The 15,363-nt window shown below is 48.7% G+C and overlaps 1 protein-coding gene and 1 long non-coding RNA gene across 5 annotated transcripts in view; one reads left to right on the top strand and one right to left on the bottom strand.

The window, feature by feature from the left end:
- BAK1 (BCL2 antagonist/killer 1) overlaps positions 1-15,363 on the top strand; it is a 336,138-nt gene that overhangs the window by 241,263 nt on the left and 79,512 nt on the right. For all 3 annotated transcript variants that reach the window (XM_077295505.1, XM_077295504.1, XM_077295506.1), the window contains exon 4: positions 13,881-14,024. In XM_077295505.1, coding sequence (XP_077151620.1) covers positions 13,881-14,024 — 144 coding nt within the window. The remainder of the gene's footprint in view (positions 1-13,880; positions 14,025-15,363) is intronic.
- Positions 1-15,363, bottom strand: part of LOC143815847 (uncharacterized) — a 155,208-nt gene that overhangs the window by 65,515 nt on the left and 74,330 nt on the right. The gene's annotated exons all lie outside the window — the stretch shown is intronic.

The following is a 15,363-nucleotide window of genomic DNA, read 5'->3' as shown; positions in this document are numbered from 1 at the left end:
AATAACACAGTTATCTCGACTTCCACTTGCAGAACACATTACTTAATTTTCCCAACTTCTACATTACACCACATGAAGAAGGCGACATAGTGTCACTCTACACAGTAATAGGACTGCCCCCCCCATTTAAAACAGTGTACTCAAAAAATAAAATAAATACATCACTGCAGTAATAATATCCCTTAATTAGCCGGGCCCCTATGGTAATAATATTCGCCATCCTGGCCCCGTGTGTCTCATTCCTGGCGTCAGCCATATGTTCTCCCATCCTGCCCTAATGAGTATCCATCCTGCCCCATATGATCTCCCCATCCTGCCCCATCTGTCTCCATCGTATCCATCCTGCCCCATCTGTCTCCATTCCTGCCTCCACTGTCTCCAATCATGCCCGTATCACCATTCTGCCCCGTCTCCAATCCTGCCTCCAGTGTCTCCAATCATGCCCCGTGTCTCAATTCTGCCCCATCTGTTTCCATTCCTGCCCCATCTGTCTCCAGTGTCATGCCCCAGTGTCTCCAGTCATGCCGCCATGTCTGTCATCCTGCCCCCTGTGTCTCCAATCATGCCCCGTTTCTCCTTTCTGCCCCTGTGTCCAGCTTTCTGCCCCTGTGTCCAGCTTCCTGCCCCTGTGCCCATCTTTCTGTCCGTGTCCAGCGTTCTGCCCCCGTGTCCAGCTTTCTGCCCCCGTGTCCAGCTTCCTGCCCCCCTGTGTCCAGCTTTCTGCCCCCGTGTCCAGCTTTCTGCCCCCCTGTGTCCAGCTTTCTGCCCCCCTGTGTCCAGCTTTCTGCCCCCCTGTGTCCAGCTTTCTGCCCCCCTGTGTCCAGCTTTCTGCCCCCGTGTCCAGCTTTCTGCCCCCCTGTGTCCAGCTTTCTGCCCCCCTGTGTCCAGCTTTCTGCCCCCCTGTGTCCAGCTTTCTGCCCCCGTGTCCAGCTTTCTGCCCCCCTGTGTCCAGCTTTCTGCCCCCTGTGTCCAGCTTTCTGCCCCCCTGTGTCGAGCTTTCTTCCCCCCTGTGTCCAGCTTTCTGCCCCCCTGTGTCCAGCTTTCTGCCCCCCTGTGTCCAGCTTTCTGCCCCCCTGTGTCCAGCCTTCTGCCCCCCTGTGTCCAGCTTTCTGCCCCCTGTGTCCAAATTTCTGCCCCCCTGTGTCCAGCTTTCTGCCCCCTGTATCCAGCTTTCTGCCCCCTGTGTCCAGCTTTCTGCCCCCCTGTGTCCAGCTTTCTGCCCCCCTGTGTCCAGCTTTCTGCCCCCTTGTGTCCAGCTTTCTGCCCCCTTGTGTCCAGCTTTCTGCCCCCGTGTCCAGCTTTCTGCCCCCCTGTGTCCAGCTTTCTGCCCCCCTGTTTCCAGCTTTCTGCCCCCGTGTCCAGCTTTCTGCCCCCGTGTCCAGCTTTCTGCCCCCCTGTGTCCAGCTTTCTGCCCCCCTGTGTCCAGCTTTCTGCCCCAGTGTCCAGCTTTCTGCCCCCCTGTGTCCAGCTTTCTGCCCCCTTGTGTCCAGCTTTCAGCCCCCTTGTGTCCAGCTTTCTGCCCCCCTGTGTCCAGCTTTCTGCCCCCCTGTGTCCAGCTTTCTGCCCCCCTGTGTCCAGCTTTCTGCCCCCCTGTGTCCAGCTTTCTGCCCCCTGTGTCCAGCCTTCTGCCCCCCTGTGTCCAGCTTTCTGCCCCCCTGTGTCCAAATTTCTGCCCCCCTGTGTCCAGCTTTCTGCCCCCCTGTGTCCAGCTTTCTGCCCCCTTGTGTCCAGCTTTCTGCCCCCTTGTGTCCAGCTTTCTGCCCCCGTGTCCAGCTTTCTGCCCCCCTGTGTCCAGCTTTCTGCCCCCCTGTGTCCAGCTTTCTGCCCCCGTGTCCAGCTTTCTGCCCCCGTGTCCAGCTTTCTGCCCCCCTGTGTCCAGCTTTCTGCCCCCCTGTGTCCAGCTTTCTGCCCCCCTGTGTCCAGCTTTCTGCCCCAGTGTCCAGCTTTCTGCCCCAGTGTCCAGCTTTCTGCCCCGGGCCCCTGTGTCCAACATAATGCCCCTGTGTCCAGCTTTCTGCCCAGGGCCCCTGTGTCCAGCATAATGCCCCTGTGTCCAGCTTTCTGCCCCGGGCCCCTGTGTCCAGCATAATGCCCCTGTGTCCAGCTTTCTGCCTCGGGCCCCTGTGTCCAGCATAATGCCCCTGTGTCCAGCTTTCTGCCCCATGCCCCTGTGTCCAGCATAATGCCTCTGTGTCCAGCTTTCTGCCCCGGGCCCCTGTGTCCAGCATAATGCCTCTGTGTCCAGCTTTCTGCCCCGGGCCCCTGTGTCCAGCATAATGCCCCTGTGTCCAGCTTTCTGCCCCGGGCCACCGTGTCCAGCATAATGCCCCTGTGTCCAGCTTTCTGCCCCGGGCCCGTGTGTCCAGCATAATGCCCCTGTGTCCAGCTTTCTGCCCCGGGCCCCTGTGTCCAGCATAATGCCCCTGTGTCCAGCTTTCTGCCCCGGGCCCCTGTGTCCAGCATAATGCCCCTGTGTCCAGCTTTCTGCCCCGGGCCCCTGTGTCCAGCATAATGCCCCTGTGTCCAGCTTTCTGCCCCGGGCCCCTATGTCCAGCATAATGCCCCTGTGTCCAGCTTTCTGCCCCGGGCCCCTATGTCCAGCATAATGCCCCTGTGTCCAGCTTTCTGCCCCGGGCCCCTGTGTCCAGCTTTCTGCCCCGGGCCCCTGTGTCCAGCATAATGCCCCTGTATCCAGCATAATGCCTCTGTGTCCAGCTTTCTGCCCCGGGCCCCTGTGTCGAGCATAATGCCTCTACGTCCAGCTTTCTGCCCCGGGCCCCTGTGTCCAGCATAATGCCCCTGTGTCCAGCTTTCTGCCCCGGGCCCCTGTGTCCAGCATAATGCCTCTGTGTCCAGCTTTCTGCCCCGGGCCCCTGTGTCCAACACAATGCCCCTGTGTCCAGCTTTCTGCCCCGGGCCACTGTGTCCAGCATAATGCCCCTGTGTCCAGCTTTCTGCCCCAGGCCCCTGTGTCCAGCATAATGCCCCTGTGTCCAGCTTTCTGCCCCGGGCCCCTGTGTCCAGCATAATGCCCCTGTGTCCAGCTTTCTGCCCCGGCCCCCTATGTCCAGCATAATGCCCCTGTGTCCAGCTTTCTGCGCCGGGCCCCTGTGTCCAGCTTTCTGCCCCGGGCCCCTGTGTCCAGCATAATGCCTCTGTGTCCAGCTTTCTGCCCCGGGCCCCTGTGTTCAGCATAATGCCTCTGTGTCCAGCTTTCTGCCCCGGGCCCCTGTGTCCAGCATAATGCCTCTGTGTCCAGCTTTCTGCCCCGGGCCCCTGTGTCCAGCATAATGCCCCTGTGTCCAGCTTTCTGCCCCGGGCCACTGTGTCCAGCATAATGCCCCTGTGTCCAGCTTTCTGCCCCGGGCCCCTGTGTCCAGCATAATGCCCCTGTGTCCAGCTTTCTGCCCCGGGCCCCTGTGTCCAGCATAATGCCCCTGTGTCCAGCATAATGCCTCTGTGTCCAGCTTTCTGCCCCGGGCCCCTGTGTCCAGCATAATGCCTCTACGTCCAGCTTTCTGCCCCGGGCCCCTGTGTCCAGCATAATGCCCCTGTGTCCAGCTTTCTGCCCCGGGCCCCTGTGTCCAGCATAATGCCTCTGTGTCCAGCTTTCTGCCCCGGGCCCCTGTGTCCAGCATAATGCCCCTGTGTCCAGCTTTCTGCCCCGGGCCACTGTGTCCAGCATAATGCCCCTGTGTCCAGCTTTCTGCCCCGGGCCCCTGTGTCCAGCATAATGCCCCTGTGTCCAGCTTTCTGCCCCGGGCCCCTGTGTCCAGCATAATGCCCCTGTGTCCAGCTTTCTGCCCCGGGCCCCTGTGTCCAGCATAATGCCCCTGTGTCCAGCTTTCTGCCCCGGGCCCCTGTGTCCAGCATAATGCCTCTGTGTCCAGCTTTCTGCCCCGGGCCCTCCCACCCCTCCGGATCGCCGCTCTAAAAAAAAAAAAAAAAAGAGTTCTTACCTTGCCATGCTCCTGCGGCAGGGAAGCCCACTTCCTCCACGCAGGTGAAGGACGCACTCGCCGGCGGCTGACAATGACGTCAGACGCCGGCAAAGTGCGACTGCGCACTGCGGCCGCTCAAGTCAGCTGCCAGCCTCCGACTGGCTGGCGGCGGCTGTTAACTATTGACGTGCGGGCACGGTCCCGCACGTCAATAGTGTGCGGCAGCGCCTGCAGGGGGGGCCCGGTGAGCAGATTAGACGGGGTCCGATGCGGGCCCCCTCTGCCCACCGGGCCCCATACGCCAGTCATGGCTGTCATGCCCTGATGGCGGCCCTGTGCATGCTGACTGTTTTCCTACTGATAGATCCAAAGTATTGCGTGTAATAATGCTACTGACCTCACGAGCGCTCGCCTGGGCGAATCCGATGATTGAGTCTCGTGACCAACGGTTAAATGACATGGATGATTTCTTGGCCGCTATGGCATTAATGTTTAATGACCCTAATCGCCGTGCAACTGCTGAATCTGCTTTGTTGTCTTTACGCCAGGCTAAACATTCTGTTATTGAGTATGCTACTGAATTCAGTAGATTGGCGGTAGATACCAATTGGGACAGTTATGCACAATTGCCTATTTTTAAAAGGGGTCTGTCTAGTATTGTAAAAGATGAACTAGCCCGCTCTGAGTCACCACAAGAGCTAGAGACATTTATACAGCATTGTGTGCGCATAGACATTCGCCTTACTGAGTGTAGGCAGGAGAAATTTGCTGCATATAACCATGTTTCTAACTTTTCCCTTCCTTCCAAAGAGCCTGCAGATAAAACCTCTCGGGAGGTGGAGGAGGTGCCCATGCAAATTGATTCCGTCCAGAGGCGCGAGATCAATGAGCGCCGGGAGCATTGCCTGCGTGAAAGTCTATGTTTCTACTGTGGCCAGTCTGACCACTTCTTGATCAATTGTCCTAAGTGTCATAGACGGCCTAACAAGGTGCTAGCAGCAATAGGGGAGTATGACAACTGTGATGCTGAATCTGACATCTCTGAATATAGCCTGCTTTTAAAAGCTGTATTCCATTCACTTTCAATGACTTCACCCCCCCAGGAGCTGAAGGAAAAGAACTCTCACTGTTCTCTCCCTATTAAGATCCTGTGTTCAGGACAGTGGATTTCCAGTTCAGCTATGATTGACTCTGGTGCAGGTGGCAATTTCATGGATATCGCATTTGCCAAGGAACATGGTATTGAAATTCAGCAAAGAGCCTCTCCAATTACCATGGAAACAGTGGATGGGTCACCTTTAATCTCTGGGCCTGTGGATCAGGAGACCGTACCCCTTGAAATTTTGTTGGAGCCTAAGCATCAGGAGCAACTTTCTTTCTTGCTAATTTCTTCTCCTCATTTTCCTGTGATTCTAGGCATTCCTTGGTTGCGTTCTCAGAACCCAATTATCAACTGGGAGACTAAGGAGATTATCTTCCCAACAAGAAGCAACTCAGCGTTAACAGAAGCTGTCCCTGAGTCCACGGCTACGGAACCACATGTACAGGTATTTTCTTTACCTCCAGCTTATAAAGAGTTCTCTGACATCTGTGACAAGAAGAATGCAGATCAGCTTCCTCCACACAGGCATTATGACTGTCCCATTGAGCTGCTTCCCGGGGCAGCTATTCCTTTTGGTAAAGTATACCCTTTGGCGGCACCTGAGCTTCAAGCCTTAAAAGAGTATATTAATGAAAATCTGGCCAAAGGCTTCATACGTCCTTCTTCCTCACCAGCAGGGGCACCTATCTTTTTTGTAAAGAAGAAGGATGGGACCCTGAGACCCTGTGTTGACTATCGGGAACTCAATAAGGTAACCGTACGAAACCGTTACCCTTTGCCTCTGATTCCCGAATTACTAGAAAGAGTCCGCCAGGCTAAGGTGTTCTCTAAACTGGATCTTCGTGGGGCTTATAATTTGGTGCGTATTCGTCCAGGGGATGAGGGGAAGACAGCATTCAGATGCCGGTATGGACACTTTGAATTTCTTGTGATGCCCTTCGGGCTTTGTAACGCCCCTGAAACATTTCAACAGATTTGTTGGACCAGTTTATAGTGATCTATTTGGACGATATACTAATCTTTTCTGACTCTCTACAGGAACATGAAGAACATGTCAAAACTGTTTTAAGACGTCTGAAAGAGAACCATCTGTATATTAAGCCAGAGAAATGCGAGTTCCATCATTCTGAGATACAGTTCTTAGGTTATATCATCTCTCCCCAGGGGCTGAACATGGAATCTGGTAAGATTCAGGCTATCCTTGACTGGCCGGTACCAAAAAACGTTAAGGAGGTCCAACGTTTTATTGGTTTTGCAAATTTCTACAGACGCTTCATTCGAAATTTTTCTGATATTGTCCGTCCCATTACTTCCTTGACAAAGAAGGAAAAGCCCTTTAAGTGGTCTTCACAGGCTCAAGAAGCTTTTGATCGGCTTAAAGTCTGTTTCACATCAGCACCGCTGTTGATACACCCAGATTCAACACTTTTTTTCATTGTGGAGGTGGATGCTTCTGATAATGCTTTGGGGGCTATTCTCTCCCAAAGAACTGGAGAGAAGGGTCTGCTACATCCTTGTGCTTTCTTTTCCCGTAGACTAACCTCAGCAGAGAAGAATTACGACGTGGGAGACAAGGAATTGCTGGCTATTATTGTGGCTTTCAAAGAATGGAGGCATCATCTGCAAGGAGCTGCACAACAGATCATAGTGCTAACTGACCATCGCAATCTAGAGTTCCTTAGATCCGCTAGATGTCTTTCTCCTTGTCAGGCTCGTTGGAACTTATTTTTAAATCAATTTAACTTTGTTATCTCGTACCGTCCAAGTTCTCGTAATGGGAAGGCTGATGCTTTATCCCGAATCCATGCTGCGGATTCCGTACCTGGAGCCCCGTCCAAGACCATTCTATCTGATGCCAATTTCATCGGAGTTATCCACGATCAGGACTTGTGGAAGGAGTGCAGGGAGGCCTATTAAGGTGATGTAGTTCTGGCCAACCCACCTGTGGATATTAATCTTGTCTTTAAGGGTGGCATGTGGTTCAGAGATCGACGTATCTACGTCCCTGAGGTCGTCCGTCTGCAGATCCTCAAGTTGGTACATGACTCCAAGTTGGCTGGTCACAGGGGGGTACAGAAGACACAAGAGTTCCTGAGCCGATTCTTCTGGTGGCCAACTTGCCTGAAGGATACCAAGGACTATGTTCTCTCTTGCGAGGTATGTGCCCATTACAAGACTCCTCATGTGGCACCTACGGGTCTTCTACAACCATTACCTGTTCTGTCTCGCCCTTGGGGGTCTACATCAATGGACTTTATTGTGGAGCTGCCTACATCGGGGGGCATGAATACAATCATGGTGGTAGTTGATCGCCTGACTAAAGCTGCTCATTTTGTTCCGTGCAGCGGCCTCCCCTCAGCTAAAGATACAGTGAACTTGGTTATACAGAACGTCTTTCGGTTGCACGGGGTTCCGGATGAGATCATCTCTGACCGTGGAGTACAGTTCACTTCAAGATTCTGGAAGGGGTTTTGCTCTGCACTCAATAATAATGTCTGTCTCTCTTCTGCTTACCATCCACAGACAAATGGTCAGACTGAGCGTACCAACCAGACGCTGGAACAATATCTAAGATGTTATGTCAGCCATCTCCAGGATGATTGGCTGGAGTTGTTGCCGTTAGCCGAATTTTCATATAATAATTCTCAGAGCGCCTCCACTAAATTTACACCTTTCTTTGCCAATCTGGGTTATCATCCGTGTGTTTTACCTAGGTCTCCAATTAATTCTCCGGTTCCGGCAGTGGAGGAAAGGCTGACTGCAATGAGACAGAATCTGGAGGTTCTGAAGGAATCCCTGACCACAGCTCAAGAACGTTATAAGAGATCGGCTGATAGATTCTGTAAACCTGCACCCATGTTCAAGGTAGGAGATTCCGTGTGGTTAGCAACTAAGAATCTGAAGTTAAACGTTCCTTCACAAAAACTTGGACAGAAATTCATTGGCCCTTTCAAGATCAACGGTGTTGTGAGCTCTGTGGCCTGCCGGCTGAAGCTGCCTAGGACAATGAAGGTACACCCAGTTTTTCATGTATCTTTACTAAAGCCTGTATCTCCTCATACCTTCCAGGGACGTGTTGTGCCACCTCCGCAGCCTGTGGTGATTGATGGGCAAGAACAATTAGTGGTGGAGGAAATTATTGATTCCAGGATTCGCAGGAATCGGCTCCAATATCTGATAAGATGGCAGGGATATCCCCCTGAGGAAGACTCTTGGGAACCTGTGGAAAACAACAGAAAATTTCTCGTTTTCATCAGAGATTCCCTGAGAAACCAGGTCCAGGATCATCCTGAGGCCGCTTCTAAGGAGGGAGTAATGTCAGGACTCTGAACATTTTTTACCTTTTGTGCATTAATGCCCTTTTTCAAGATGGCATCTTTGGTCTCATGTGCACTGTGTCTCCTGCTATAAAACTCCAACCCAGCCTTCAGTCTGTGCTAGAGTATTCTGCCTTGCATCCAGCTCCTGACCTCTGATTACTCCCTGGCTATACACCTGCTCCTGTGAACCTGTGTGGTGACCATGCTACTCTCCTCTGAGTTTCTGCTGCATACACAAGTTTCCAGTAATCCTCCTTCATTTGCTGTTCGTGTTTACTTCCATCTGCATTTGCTGGTCATGTAAGCTGTTGCTGCCTTGCAATAACCTGAGACTATTAACCAGGCCTCCCTGGTTGAGCTAAGATATGATTTGAACTGCCTACTAAGCATATCTATCTGTGCCTGGACTAAGTATCCTCAAGAATAACTGTGCTTCATAGACTTTCTGCTTCATTGCATTTTCCTCTGAAGTTTCCTATAGACTGCTAAGCTGCGTTTATTATTTGCACCAAGTGTTGTGGACTTGAATTTCTCTCTGCACCTGTTTGAATCACCGTGTGATAATATAGACTTTACCACTTTACCTGTAGTTGTCTTGTTCCATGCAAAGAGTCTCCTGAGTTATCCCCTATAATTGTTACAGTTTGGCTTTCCTCTAAATATATTAGATTGAAGATGCCCTCTTACAAGTTGGGTCCTCGTTACATCGGTCCTTTTGAAGGCCTCCGGCGCATCAACAGTGTTGCCTATAAGCTCAAGTTGCCTACCTCGCTCCGTGTTCCTAATGTCTTCCATGTTTCTCTCCTGAAGCCAGTCATTCTAAATCATTTCCATTCTGCTCCTAGTTCCTCTCCTCCACCGGTCTGTGTGGATAATGTTTTTGAGATGAAGAATATTCTTGCTCCCAAAGGGTCAGGGGCAAAACATTCTTTTTGATTGATTGGAAGGGCTTTGGTCCTGAGGAGAGGTCCTGGGAACCCCAGGAGAACATTAATGCGCCTTGCATTCTTGAAAAATTCTTGTCTAGAAGTAGAGGAGGGAGTAAGAGAGGGGGTACTGTTACCTCCCTTACTGCTGCAGCCGGGTCTGGGTCCGCTGCCGCCCACGTTGCTTCTTCCGCTGCTGCCCTCACCACTTCTTTCTCCTATGTCGGCGTTCTCTGTCGGGTCTCGACGCGCTCCTTCCTTCCCGGCAGCCGCGCGCTCCAATGCTTTGCGCAAGCGCAGTAAGGTTTGGCCGCACGTGCGCTCTTCTATTTTTTTTCTTCTTCCTGCGTGACCTGACCCGGCAGTCCTTCTGTCCAATTGTGGAGTAGCGTCAGGTATTTCAGGCCGCCCTCCCTTAGTGGAGGCGCCTGATTATCAAGTTTCACTTGCTATTGTAGGGCCGCTTTATTGCCTCTTACCTCGCCTGCTCTGTTAGCTGTTAACCCTTGTTTTCCCTTCCTTTCTTCCAGATTCCCCACCCGTTCTGTGTATCCCCAGGTTCCTGCCTGCATCTCCTCCTGTTTAGTGTCTTCTTTGTTTTCGTCCACTTTTCTCAGCCTATTTTCCATTTTCCTCCACCCCATACATCTATTTCCTTCCCCTTCCTCTGAATTCCCTTAGCCTCTTCTGTCCTGGTCCCTTCCCTGCCTACTCCTTCTCCGTTTCTCTCCTTGGTATCCCTGAGCCGATCCCTGGTCCTGGCTTCCGTGGTTCTAGAGGATCCTGAGGTTGCTTCCTAACAATCCCTGTATAGGGGTTGGTCCATCTGGTGCGCTTGTTTGGGGTTCGCTTGGTTCCACGGTCCAGTGGGTCCACTCTTGGTACTCGTCGCCTATGGCGTAACAACCCCCATATGTCAAAGTAGGGAGAGCCATAATGGAGACAACCCATACCTCTTTTCGATTTAGGTCTAAGGATCAAATGCTACAATGTCTTTTCCCGCGAAGAAGGTGGCATTAATAGAGATTTTTCTCTGAGGGTGATTACTTTCCTCCTCTATGACACTGCCAAAACAGCCACAGAGCAGATCAAAGCAGGCTTTTTCATTGTGATCTGGTTAGAAATGATGTGTATCACTTGATCACGCTTGAGAACGTCTCCCATTTCTGAATGTTACTACAGCTCTGGCAAAGGAGGATCGCTGCTATATGTTATTACAGCGCCCGGGGACGAGTAGAGTGTGCAAAAGAAAGACCATTGAAGATTGTTGCTTTTCTCACATGCAATGCTCTGGAACTGCTGCAAATATTATCAGGACATTGACGATATGCCAAGATTCCTGTAGTAGGTCAAACAGGTTTGTATGTGACAAATGCTGATCATACAATGATCTTCACTGATCCAGCACTCCCTTGCTACAGCGCTCCTCTCTCCAACTTCTGTATTGACAGTAAGTAATGGACATGAGGAGTTCTCGGTGTGTCAAAGGGAAATGCAATCCTCACCAGATCATATGGAAAATGGCAATTTTTTGACCTTTTCTGAGGGTTTTTTTCCTCTATATGATGCTGCTGCCTTATGATTGGCAAGCATTATACAGGGGGGAGTAAACTCCTTCAGGTGCCCTAAACTTCAAAATCTCATATCTCCGCAATGTAATGGAGAAAAAAAGATTGCAAAATGCTAATTAGATTTTAGTGCACAGGGACTGGACTGTGCACTGGATCTTCTCCTCTATCTGTGACCCTACTACACTATTTACTTGTCACTGTCAGGGCCAGACTGTGTCTAATAGGGCAAGGCGGTCCATGACAGGAAATCCAGCCTTCAAGTGATTGCTGGTCGCAATGATGTTGGCACCAGTGCTGCTGCCTCGACTGTAGTTGTCCCTGTATATATCTGTACCTACATGGGCCTGGTACATTTTCATAAGCCACCAAGTGATGGTTTATTTGCTATATTTCTTAGATCACGTTTGCATTTTTATTGTAGCATTGATGTGGCATTATTTCTTCTGCATTGTTTTGATTTGATAGTCTGCTTATTTGGACAGTGTATCACATTTGGTATGTTCATCCTCCTCTTGGGCTCTTTTATATGTCTGTGTTCCCAATTTGTGTGGTATTTGGTTTTTTTTTCATGGATACCCATTATAACTTATAGAGCTATGCACATGTCAGTGTTTTTATACAGACCGTGTGTCTGTGCAACTTACAAGGAGACATGTTCATTGTTTTTTCCCAGCAGCACAGATAAGGGCCAGTTTAAGTCTATGGGGCCATGAAAAATGCACACAGCACGCAGATGGCATCCATGTACCATCCATATGGTGTATGTGTTTAGCATTGCAGAGAATGGGAGAAGCTTTGTAATTCCTTTCTCCATTTTATCCATCCGTGTAAAACACTGATGACCACACTGATGGGAAAACACTGAAGACACCAGTATCTGTTTTCCACATACATGTTTAAACATGGACGTGTGAACGAGGCCACGTTATACTTATTCTTCACCAATAACCATTTGTCATCTTTGGCACTACTAGCCTTCTAATTTCTATTCTATTTTGTCTCTTTTACTGTATGTATTGTCACATACAAATCTTAATTTTTTTGCCTTTTTTTTGGGTGGTTGTGAGGGAGTATTTTAGGCAATGTCATTATGTAATTCACTTTTTTTCATCTGAGATGTATTCTATGCCATATCTGCATTCACACGTGACATTTATCTATCTATATAATCGTCTAAGGGGTACTTCCGTCTGTTTGTCTGTCTGTCTGTCTGTTTGTCTGTAAAGGAAATCCTGCGTCGCTGATTGATCGCGGCCTACCGGCTTAGCTGGCCGCGAATTGGCCCCTCCCTACTCTCCTCCAGTCAGTGCCCCCCTCCCTACTCCCCTCCAGTCAGTGCCAGTGTGTCGCCCCATCCCGGACCAACTTTTTACTATTGATGCTGCCTATGCAGCATCAATAGTAAAAAGATAAATGCTAAAAATAATTTAAAAAAATAAAAAATTGTGCTATTCTCACCTTTTGCTGTCCACCGATGCGCGCGATGCTGCCGCCAGCTTCTGTTCCCAGTGATGCATTGCGAAATTACCCAGATGACTTAGTGGTCTCACGAGACCGCTAGTCATCTGGATAATTTTGCAATGCATCACTGGGAATGGAAACTGGCGGCAGCATCGCGCACATCGGGACAGCTTCGGTGGACGCCAGAGGGTGAGTGTATAACTATTTTTATGGATATGGAGGATATGGAGCCCACACTGCTATATACTATGTGGGTTGTGTTATATACTACATGAGCTGTGTTATATACTGCATGGCTTGTGTTATATATTGTGTGGGCTGTGTTATATACTAAGTGAGCTGTGCTATATATTACGTGGGCTGTGTTATATACTGCCTGGCTGCTATATACTACGCGGGCAGTGTTATATACTGTGTGGGCTGTGTTATATACTACGTGGCCTGTGTTATATACTGCGTGGGCTGTGCTATATATTACGTGGGCTGTGTTATATACTACGTGGCTGCTATATATTACATGGATGTGCTATATACTACGTGGCTGTGCTATATACTACGTGGCTGTCTGTGTTACGTGGGCTTTGCTATATACTATGTGGCTGCTATATACTATGTGGTTGCTATATACTACGTGGCTGTGCTATATACTATGTGGCTGTCTGTGTTATATTCTACGTGGCTGTCTTATATACTACGTTGCTGTGCTAAGCGCAACGTGCATACATACATACATATTCTAGAATACCCGATGCGTTAGAATCGTGCTGCCATCTAGTTTTATAAATAATTTATTCTGGACCGGATTTTGTATGTATATCATGTCCAATAATTCTATATTCATTCATATTGAATAGTTGGAGTTCTTTAAATCTGTCCTGCATTTTAGCAGTCTATAACGGGGGTGCACTTCTTATGTCTGTACTCCAACAACTTTCTATTATAAGTGTTTTAATATTGTGTTGTTTTTGGTCTCCTTAACTTTATCAATGCCGCAAATATTTTCTTTTTATATTTGTATGTATAGTTGTGATGGAGCATTTCTCTACTTGCTATTGTCTTTTCTACATACCTGCTGCACACCTTAGGCACCACTGATCTAAAGAATTGCTATCACCTCTTTTTCATGTTGCTTCACTATATACAAAGTGCTCATAGAAGAAAACACATCACTACAGCTGTTATTCTAAAGAACCCACTTGTCAAAAATACCGTGCATACTGGCGTCACAAGGAAAATCCCACCCGTCACTAGAATGAAATGGCAGTTGTATGTGGAAAGTATGTCACTTCATGTTGGCTCCACTCACCTTTTTCCAGTGGTCCCAATGTGGCTGCCTGGTTCTGACAGCACACAGTGACGGTCATAGAAGTGAGACCTTTTAGAGTCGGAAGGTGATGGCACACCATAGTCATATTTCAATGTGTGTCATTAAACAACCATTTTACGTAACAGATAGAACAGGTATAATTATCATATACCGGTATGTGTTTTGTAAATGACAATTTTTTTTATAAAAAAAATGTATAAATATTGATTTTATTGTTTTTCCTTTTCAACAGTAATATAGACACTTTGGGGAAAAAGTTAGCTACAATTGGTGATGACATATATAAGCGATATGAGTCAACGTTCGACAATTTCCTTAAAGACTTGGACCCCAATCTGGGAAATGCCTATGACATGTTCAAAAAGATAGCTGCCAGGTAATAAAGAAAATCTGGGAATCTGTGTATTGCTGATTGGAATGAACACCATTATAGAGAACCTGTCACCTGTTGAAAAACACTATTTACCTGCAGATGTGTTAATTTGCAGGTAAATATTATTACAATGCTTCCCTGTCATCTTACTGAAGTGTGATTGCCATGAATAAATTACATTATTTCATACTGGGGACCCTTAAGTAATTGGGGGCATGCACATAGCACCTACAGTCATCGTTCTCTATACTGTGAGTGACCGCTGTAAGCAAGCCCAGCACTTTGTTTGCAATCTCACTCTACACAATTCGCTGTACCACGAGCTGTCAGTCAAAGTGCTGAACATGCTTATAACTACTGCTCACAGTATGATGACGTGTGCCTGTAGCCATATACAGCCAGAAATACTTAAAAATGTCTAATTTTAAGTTGCAGTTAAAAATGTGTACCTATAGACCGTTGTGAAAAGTTAGTACTTTGTATGCATCATCGTGCACCTAAATGACTTGGCACACTGTCATTGTTCTAATTGCATCTGCATAACTCAAACCACTGCAAAATCGGTCAGCAAATTTAAGGTTAGTTTCTGGGTAATTTGCATTAGGAACAGTGATGTGCTAATGTTCTCGGATAAGGTGTTATCCGAGCATGCTTGAATGCTAATCGAGTGTTTTCAGCCTGCTGGCAAAATATGTTCGAGTCCCCTCGGCTGTTAGACAGCTGCAACATATGCATGGATTTTCTAACAAACAGGCTGTTAGGAGTCGATTTCCCGCCGCTGCACAGGGGGAATCTCGAGCCATGTCTGCTGCGGTCTCTCATTCTGCATCAGCCGCAGTGGAGCCTGCTCAGTGGAGAAGGTCTAGGAAGGTCCTGAAGTTGCTCAGTTACTGTAGCAGTTCTCATTGGTCCTCTGGGAAGGTCCTGAACTTGCTGCAGCTATAAAAGGCTCGCATGGCCACATGGCCATGCGCTAGTATACACTTGTTTACGTGTGTGTGTTGTGAATGAAAGTCACTCTTTAATCATCCCCTCCCTTGTGTTTGTTTTATTTAGATAAAGAAATGTATTTATGGGAATAATATATATATATATTTTTTTTTTTTTTTTTCTTTATTTAGGAATTTTTTTTTTTTTACACATGTGGAAATTTTTTTTTATATTTTTTTACTTTGTCCCAGGGGGGGACATCACAGATCGCTGTTCTGACAGTTTGCACAGCACTCTGTCAGATCACCGATCTGACTTACAGCACTGCAGTCTTACCAAGCGCCTGCTCTGAGCAGTCACTTGGTAAGCCACCTCCCTCCCTGCAGGACCCGGATGCCGCGGTCATCTTGGA

This window comes from Ranitomeya variabilis, chromosome 3, assembly GCF_051348905.1.
Source record: "Ranitomeya variabilis isolate aRanVar5 chromosome 3, aRanVar5.hap1, whole genome shotgun sequence".
Lineage (NCBI taxonomy): Eukaryota > Metazoa > Chordata > Amphibia > Anura > Dendrobatidae > Ranitomeya > Ranitomeya variabilis.
This window is presented reverse-complemented; position numbering and strand designations above follow the sequence as displayed.